The 8,146-nt window shown below is 71.5% G+C and overlaps 2 protein-coding genes across 3 annotated transcripts; one reads left to right on the top strand and one right to left on the bottom strand.

The window, feature by feature from the left end:
• Positions 1–255: 255 nt before the first annotated feature.
• Positions 256–1,531, top strand: LOC135330598 (EMI domain-containing protein 1-like). 2 transcript variants are annotated; one of them, XM_064524595.1, is made up of 3 exons: positions 256–370; positions 481–556; positions 1,191–1,531. In XM_064524595.1, the coding sequence occupies exons 1-3, from the start codon at positions 312–314 to the stop codon at positions 1,458–1,460; spliced, it is 405 nt and encodes a 134-aa protein (XP_064380665.1). In that variant the 5' UTR covers positions 256–311; the 3' UTR covers positions 1,461–1,531. The 2 variants fall into 2 exon arrangements, with proteins under 2 accessions (XP_064380665.1, XP_064380664.1); XM_064524594.1 differs by having other exon boundaries at positions 481–688.
• A 211-nt stretch (positions 1,532–1,742) lies between these two features.
• RETSAT (retinol saturase) lies at positions 1,743–8,066 on the bottom strand. Its single transcript, XM_026106930.2, has 11 exons — positions 7,141–8,066; positions 6,274–6,456; positions 5,478–5,707; positions 4,864–5,059; positions 4,095–4,292; positions 3,887–4,012; positions 3,667–3,805; positions 3,477–3,586; positions 2,998–3,164; positions 2,078–2,237; positions 1,743–1,989 (listed from the first exon to the last, which is right to left on the bottom strand). The coding sequence occupies exons 1-11, from the start codon at positions 7,316–7,318 to the stop codon at positions 1,844–1,846; spliced, it is 1,833 nt and encodes a 610-aa protein (XP_025962715.2). The 5' UTR covers positions 7,319–8,066; the 3' UTR covers positions 1,743–1,843.
• Between the last annotated feature and the right edge of the window lie 80 nt (positions 8,067–8,146).

The following is an 8,146-nucleotide window of genomic DNA, read 5'->3' as shown; positions in this document are numbered from 1 at the left end:
TCCCCCACCCCGATTTGGGGGTGCAACACCCCTCGGCTTGGCGCTGCTCCCGCCTGCAGCGGGGACCCGGGGGGGGGAAGGGGGGGGACACAGGTGCCAGCCTTCACCCCGCACCCGCCGGTGCCGCCGTGGGGCCGGGCACGCGGGGAGCGGCACGCGGCGGCGGCACCCAGAGCCGCGCTGGGCCCAAAGGGCAGCGGGCGTCCCCGAGGGCGGGCGCCTGGCTCCCACCCCGCCGGCTCCCTGGCGTCCCGGCACCGTCGCCGTCCCCCCCCGCCGTGGGACACCGGCCCCGGGGCTCCCGCGCCCCCATGCCGCAGTGGGGGCACCACGATGACCCCTTCGGGGACTTCGTCAAGCAGCCCTACGGGTAAGGGGGCGGCGTTTTGGGGGGGGGACGGGGTGCTGCAGCCCCCCCCCCCCCGGGGCTGGCCAGGGCGGGGGGGTCCCCACCGACCACAGCGTCTCGCTGCCCCCCAGGTTCCTCTTCATCGCCGCCTGCCTCTTGGTCTCCGTCACCCTCTTCATCGTCATCATCATCCAAATCTGCCGCAAGGTCTGCCAGGAGCGGCTGCCCACCGTGACCCCCCGGTCCCCCCACCAGCCCGCGCCCCCGGGGGGGCCCCTGCCGCCCGCCCCCCCCGGCCTGGACCCCCCGCCGGGCCTGGACCCCCCGCCCTACAGCGAGGTGGGTGGGTGCCCTTCGCCCCGGGGCGGGGAGAGGGCAGCCGAGCCCAGTGTGGGGCAGGACAGAGGGGGCTGTGGGGCTGAGCCTAGCGTGGGGGGGTGGAGGGGGCTATGGGGCCGTGGGGCTGAGCCTGGCATGGGGCTATGGGGGGGTGGCTATGGGGCCGTGGGGATGAGCCCGGCATGGGGGGGTTGGAGGGGGCTGTGGGGCCATGGGGCTAAGCCCGACATGGGGGGTTGGAGGGGGCTATGGGGCCATGGGGCTGAGCCCAGTGTGGGGCAGGACGGAGTGGGCCGTGGGGCTGAGCCTGGCATGGGGGTACGGGGGTGGCTACGGGGCCGTGGGGCTGAGCCTGGCGCGGGGGTATGGGGAGGGCTATGGGGCTGAGCCCAGCATGGGGGGTGGGAGGGGGCTGTGGAGCCAAGCGTGGGGGAAAGAGGGGGCTCTGGGGCCCGGCGGGGGGGGGGGCTCTGGGGCCCCCCTGACGCCCGCCGGCTCCCAGGTGGCAGCGAAGCCGTTCCTGTACCCGCACGCGGAGGGGCCGTGCACCGAGTGCGGGTGCCACGTCGGGCCTCAGCCGCCCCTTCCCCCCCCCGAGCTGCCCCTAGGGGTGCTGGGACAGGCGGGGGGGGCTTGGGGACGGGACCCCCTGCCAAAGGCGACGGAGGGACACCAAGGACAACCCGGGAGCAACCTCCACGCTGGCGATCCCGTCCCGCAGCCAGGCCACGGAGAGGCTCCCTGCGGAGCGCCCGGACGCCTGGGCCCATGACCCCCCCCAGAAAGGCCGGAGGGGCACGTCTCTATTTATACGCTTTATCCTTAAAAAGGGGATGAATGAAAGCCCCGTCGTTGTGGGTTTTTTTGGGGGGGGTGGGGGTCGAGCGCCGGAGGGCGACGCAAGCGGGACCCCGGGGCACCCGGTGCCACCCAGGTGGGGATGCGCCCGGTGCCGCCGCGCTGCGGGTGCAGCCGGAGCCGCCCCGGGCACGGGCACGCCCTGGGTGCAGCCTGGACTTTGCCAGCCGGCGGGTCACGGCCGGGCACGCGGAGCCGGCGCGGCGCCCGCGTGAGCCTGCGTCAGCCGCGTCCCGGCCGCCGGCGCCGCCGGGGCTCCCCGGTTCGGTGGACGCGTTGGCGCTTTCGGCCGGCGGCTCAAGCCGCCTCGCGGCCCCGGCGCTGCTTGATCTTCCTCTTGAGGAGCAGCAGGTCCACGTAGAGCAGGCGGCCGAGGACGGCGGAGGCGCAGAGCAGCCCCCCGTGCAGGGCGCCCGCCAGCCCGCAGCTGAACACGTCCTGCCCTGGGGGGACGAGCCGCCGCTGGGGACGCGTTCTGCCGCCCCGGGGCCACTGCGTCCCCCCGCCCCGAGGTCCCCGGGGGGCTCGTACCGGTCAGGTAGAGGTTCCTCACGGGCGTCTCGGCTCGCATGGCGGCCACGGCGGCCGGGGCGAAGCGGCCCACGTCGTGCTCGGCCCCGTACATCTCCCCGCGCGGGGCGGCCAGGTAGTGCTGGTTGGTGAGCGGCGAGGCGGCCTCCACGAACTCCACCTGGCCGCCGGGCAGGCGCGTGGGCGCGGAGGCCCCACGGCCACCACCCCGCCACCCCGCAGGTCCCCAGCCTGCCCGGCGGGCACCCACCCCACGCCGGGCTCCAGGGGCTGTGATGCCCCGGCCCTGCAGCACCCTGACCCTCCTGGGCACCCCTTTCTTGCAGGGCACCCTGTCACCGCCGTGCACCCCATAGGGCACCCCATCCTTGCAGGGCACCCCATTGCCATTGCACACCCCACCCCACGGGGCACCCGGACCCTCCTGGGCACCCCATCCTTGCAGGGCACCCCATCGCCATTGCACACCCCACCCCACGGGGCACCCGGACCCTGCTGGGCACCCCCTTCTTGCAGGGCACCCCATCACCATTGCACACCCCACCCCACAGGGCACCCGGACCCTGCTGGGCACCCCATCCTTGCAGGGCACCCCATCGCCATTGCACACCCCACCCCACGGGGCACCCGGACCCTGCTGGGCACCCCATCCTTGCAGGACACCCCATGCCCACCATGCGTCCCACCGCAAAAGGCATCTTCTCCCACCAGCCACCCAGGTTGGACGTCCCAACCCTGCAAGGCACCCAGACCCGCTAGGGACCCCGTCTCTGCTGGGGACCCAAACCCCGTGGTGCACCTCATCTCCACCGGGTACCCTGTTCTGCAGGACACCCCATCCGCCCTGGGCACCCTGACCCCAGCCGAGCACCCCGTCCCCGCTGGTGCCCCCCAGCCCCCCGGCCGGGCCCCGCCGGCACCTTGTCGCGGAGCTGGGGGAAGCGCTGCAGGGCCCTCTCCAGCAGCCGCTGGGCGATGGCCATCTTGTATTGCTGGTAGCCGGCGCCGCGGTGCTTGGCGCGGGTCCCGGCCCACTCCTCGAACCACTCGTACCGCGCCATGGTCAGGAGGGTCATGCACGAGCGCCCTGCGGGGCCACGCGCCGCTCCGAGCCCCGGCGCTGCCCTGTCCCCCGCCCGCGCCCCCCGACCCGGCTTCTCCACCCGGCACCGGCGAGGGGCCCCCGGGCGCCCAGTGCCGTGGGGAACCCCCATCCCAGCTGGCCGGGCGCCCCGAGGGACATGGTGGCACCCCGAGCCGGTGTCACCCCAGGACGCGCTGGCAGCAGCACCCGTCCTGTAATCCCACCCGCCGGATTAAGGAGCCTCTGATCCGGCAAAGCCGAGCGGATCAAGGCTGCGGAGGCATCCCCGGGGGGGGGCCGGGGCGCCGGCGGTACCTGGGTGCCTCTCCTGGTACGTGGGGTCCTTGGCCGCGGGGAAGGTGATGAACATCATGGCCAGGTTGTCGGGGACGTCCTCGCGGCTCAGGGCGGCGTAGCGGCTCATCCTGCCGGCACAGCGTGCAGCGCCGTGCACCTCCCGCCACCGCCCTGCGCGGCCCCCCCGGCCCCCCCGGCGCCCCCTTACATCCCGTCCAGGTCGTTGTGCGGGTAGAGCCAGAAGTTGGTGGAGGGCAAGGCCAGCTCGGCCGCGGTGCCCCGCAGCCCCACGAACACCAGGAAGGAGCCCATGCCGGGCCGCACCATGTCCAGGCGGGAGCGGACGCCTGCGGGGAGGCCGGTTGGGAGCCGCCGGAGGGAGGGACGTGGCGGGTCCCCCGTCCCCAGGGACCCCGTGGCCACCTCACCCGGGTGGCTCCGCAGCTCCGGCGGCAGCAGCTTGCCGAAGGTGTTGAAGACGCCGGCGTCGGAGATGACGACGGGCGCGAAGATCTCCACCTCCTCCTCGCTCGGCCCCCTCCGCACGGCCACCCCTGGAGAGGGGGACACGGCTCCCCGTCACCCCCCGCGTCCCCACAACCCGGGGCGGAGGGGGCCGGGGGCTGGGGCACCGACCCACGGCGGCACCGGCCGGCGAGACGAGGATGCGGGAGACGGGGGCGCGGACGAGCACGGCGCCGCCGGCGCGGGCGATGACGGGCACGGCGTGGAAGGCGATCTCGCTGGCACCGCCGCGCGGGTACCAGGCGCCCCGCTGGTAGTGGTGCACCATGAGCACGTTGATGAGGAAGCTGGAGTCCCGCGGCGCCGTCCCTGGGGGCACGGCATCGGGGGTCACGGGGTGACATTGCCACCGTACGGTACTGTCACAGTATCACGATATGATGCTATCACTATGCGATGCTGTCACGATATGATGCTATCGCGATATGGCTGGTCCACACATCTCCCTCGCCTTGTCTACAGGGCCCCCCTGCACCAGGCAGGTCACAACGTGGCCTTTCACTATCACGACATGGCCTTGCCTATCATGACACAACCCTCCCTTATCATGACATGGCCCTCCCCGTCACAATGCAGCCTTCCCTGATCACAACATGGCCCTCCCCTGCTGTGAGACAGCCCTCTTTATCGTGACATGCTCCTCCCCTGTCACAATATGGCCCTCCCCTATCGCAACGCAGCTCTCCCTTATTGTGACATGGCCCTCCCTTATCACGACACAGCCCTCCCCTGTCATGACATGGCCTTCCCCTTTCGCAGCATGGCCTTCCTCATCACAACATGGCCTTCCTCTATCATGACACAGCCCTCCCCTATTGCGACGTGGCCCTCCCCTGTCGCGACAGCCGCAGCACGCGCCCCATGCCCCTGACCCCCGCACCATAGAAGAGGTAGCTGAGCAGGGCCCGGAGGTCGCCGTCGGCCGTCAGCTGGGCCACGGCCTCGCTGTGGCTGGTGGCCGCCATGCGGAAGATGGGCGAGATCCAGTAGGCGAGGCCGGTGCGGACGAGGAAGGTGGCCAGCCACAGCGGCACCATCTTCAGCACCGCCAGCAGGGCCACGCGCCTGGCGGCCAGCTGCACGGGGACCGGCCCGTGTCACCCGCCAGCCCCCTTCGTGGCCACGGGCCCATCTCCTGTGTCCCCACTGCCGCCACCATGTGCCCATCACCACACTTCCACTCCCCGTGTCCCCACCATCCCCATCACCCATGTGCCCACCATCCCCTTCACCCATGTCCCCATCACGTCCACTGCTTGCGTGTCCATCATCCCCATCACCCACGTCCCCACCATCTCCATCACCCGTGTCCCCAGAGGCAGCAGTGCCACCATCCATGTCCTTGCACCCATGTCCCCAGGCACCCACTGGCCAGCCTGAGCCAGGAGGGAGCCCAGCACCCTGCCCCGGGCACCCAGGACATGGCATCTCCCACCCCGCAGCCCCCAGGGCAGCGAGGGGACACTGTCCCCGCCGGTCCCCGGAGGCTCCCACCTTGGAGAGCCGCATGAACTCCCGGATGGCCGCCTTCTCGGCGGGGAACTGCTCCTCGAGGGCGGCGGCGAAGGCGGCCTTGCCGGCGCGGAGCTGGTACTGCCGGGCGCCCAGGCACACCACGTCGTAGGGGTCGGCCAGGCGCTGCCAGCCCAGCCGCCCGTCCGTGAGCTGGTCCAGCGCCACGCGCAGCATGCTGCCCTCGTGCATCTGCCCCACGTAGTGGATGCCTGCGGCCCCCAAGGCGCGGGGGTCGGCACCAGCCGGGGGACGGGGTTGTCCCACCCCGGGGACGCGTGGCGGGGGGGGCCCCTGGGCGCGGGGCGGCTGGAGCCCACGGGGTGGGTGCCCCAGGGTGCCAGATGGGAGAATTAAGTCATTAGGTGTCACCTGCTCCGGGTCACCTTGAGGGGTGCTGGCGTGGCCCGGCCTCACCCCGAGCTGGGGGCACTGCGCACGCTGCGGACACCACCACCGCGCGCGCACGCCGCAACCAGGCACCGCGCGCACGCACGCTGCACATGGACAGCACACGCTGCAGACCCGCCGCAGACGCGTGCACACGCGCACGCTGCACACGCATGCCCTGCACGCGCCGTAGCTGACACGGATGCTGCATGCGTGTACGGGCGCTGCGCACGACGCAGTGCACTGCACGCGCGGCCCCACTGCAAGCACACACACCTCGCACCAGCACGGACGTGCACAGCCCCCTTGCAGCCACGCTGTGCACGCACACACGTGTGCACTGCACACGCACGCAGGTGCCCCGGCCGCGGCGCCCGGGGGCCCTTACCCACGTCGAACTCGCTGCCGCGCTCCTCGAAGGTGTGGCAGCAGCCGCCGGCCTGGTCGTGCTGCTCCAGCACCAGCACCCGCTTGCCCGCCTTGGCCAGGGCGCCGGCCGCCGCCAGGCCCCCCATGCCGCTGCCGATCACCACGGCGTCCAGCTCCCGCGGCACCCGGGCCGCGCTGAACCCTGCGGGGCGCACGCACACCGCTGGCCCCCCGGCAGCGCCGGGACGGACGCGCGGACGGACGGACGGATGGCGGGAGGGGTGGACACACAGACAGATGTCAGGAGGGATGGACAGGTGGAGGGAGCAATGGAGCGATGGAGGGATGGGTAGACGGAGGGATGGGTGGGTGGATGGATGGATGGACAGATGATAGAAGGAAGGATGGGGGATGGACAGACAGATGGACAGAGGGAGGGATGGACAGACGGCTGGAGGGAGAGAAGGAAGGGTGGCAGGATAGACAGACAGGGAGGGAGGGATGGAGGGAGGGAGGGATAGATGGACAGACACAAGGATAGAGGGGGGAGGGAGGGATGAATGGACAGATGGACAGAGGGAGGGAGGGAGGGATGGAAGGACAGACAGATAGGGGGAGGGATGGACAGAGAGAAGGATGGAGGGATGGACAGAGAGAGCAAGCACCTGCCCGGGGGAACGACGGATGGAGGGAAGGGAAGCGCAGACCCACACGGACGGACAGACAGTGCACAGACCTGGGCGGCCCCACAAACAGCCACCCCGGAAGGACAGACACATGCACAGGGCGGACAGACAGAGGAAGGACACACACCCCCGACGGACAAACAGCGTGCACAACAGCCGGACAGACAGCCGGCCACCCGGAGGGCCGCCCCCGCACTCACCCTGCTTCAGCACCTTGTCCCTGGCCCGCTGCTCCGTCACCAGCGGCCCCGGCGTCCCCGCGGGCACCTCGGCAAAGGGGTTGCGCCCGGGGGCCACCAGCCGGCGGGTCACCAGCCCCAGGGCCACCAGCCCCAGGGCCAGCGCGCCCAGCACCGCCAGCAGCAGCAGGGCCCACATGGCCGCAGTGCCCGCCCCGGGCTTACGGGCGCGGGGACTTATAGGGACGGGAGCTTATAGAGACAGGAGCTTACGGGCGCGGGAACCTATGGGCGCGGGAGCTTATGGGCACGGGAACCTATGGGCGCAGGAACCTATGGGCGCGGGAGCTTCTGGGCGCAGGGCGCACGGGCTGCAGGGCAGAGCAGGAAGCGGGGGCGGGCACGGCCCCCCCACCTTAACTCCTTGCTGGCGGCGCAGGGACACGGTGGGACACGCGGGACACGCGGGACAGGGGCCAGGCGCCGGCCCCGAGGCGGCACGCTCGCCGGCGGCTGCCCTGCGCCGCACACGCGTGTGCACACGGCTGGCACGGCGTGCTGCACCCGGGCACGCCGGCTGCTGCGTGCCCCCCCCGTGCACACACCCACCCCCAGGCAGGCACAGCGCTGCACACAGACACGCGCACACGTGCAAACACACGCATGCACACCCCTACACACACGCACACACACACACACACACACACACACACACACACACACACACACACACACACACAGTGTCAGCTCTGGTGGCTGCAGCTCTGCTGACCTCTCCCGGCAGCGTCACGTAAGGGCCCGTGGGTACGTGCAACACACACACACACACACACACACACACCCATGCACACCCCAACACATGCACAAAACACCCCAGCACGTGCACACCCTGACAGACACGTGCAGCCCCAAGCACACACTGACACACGCATGCACACACCAGCACACGCATGCACAAATACACCCCAACACACACACCCCCCCCAACACAGACGCACACCCCAACCACCAACCCCCAAACACCCCC

Source organism: Dromaius novaehollandiae, chromosome 22 (genome assembly GCF_036370855.1).
Source record: "Dromaius novaehollandiae isolate bDroNov1 chromosome 22, bDroNov1.hap1, whole genome shotgun sequence".
In the NCBI taxonomy this organism is placed as follows: domain Eukaryota; kingdom Metazoa; phylum Chordata; class Aves; order Casuariiformes; family Dromaiidae; genus Dromaius; species Dromaius novaehollandiae.
This window is presented reverse-complemented; position numbering and strand designations above follow the sequence as displayed.

Coding starts and splice junctions, on each gene's coding strand:
- LOC135330598 (XM_064524594.1), top strand. CDS start 312: ATGCCGCAGTGGGGGCACCACGATGACCCCTTCGGGGACTTCGTCAAG. Junction 371..480: donor TTCGTCAAGCAGCCCTACGG/GTAAGGGGGCGG, acceptor GCTGCCCCCCAG/GTTCCTCTTCATCGCCGCCT. Junction 689..1,190: donor ACCCCCCGCCCTACAGCGAG/GTGGGTGGGTGC, acceptor GCCGGCTCCCAG/GTGGCAGCGAAGCCGTTCCT.
- RETSAT (XM_026106930.2), bottom strand. CDS start 7,318: ATGTGGGCCCTGCTGCTGCTGGCGGTGCTGGGCGCGCTGGCCCTGGGG. Junction 5,708..6,273: donor CGGCAGCGAGTTCGACGTGG/GTAAGGGCCCCC, acceptor TGGGGGCCGCAG/GCATCCACTACGTGGGGCAG. Junction 5,060..5,477: donor AGTTCATGCGGCTCTCCAAG/GTGGGAGCCTCC, acceptor GTCCCCGTGCAG/CTGGCCGCCAGGCGCGTGGC.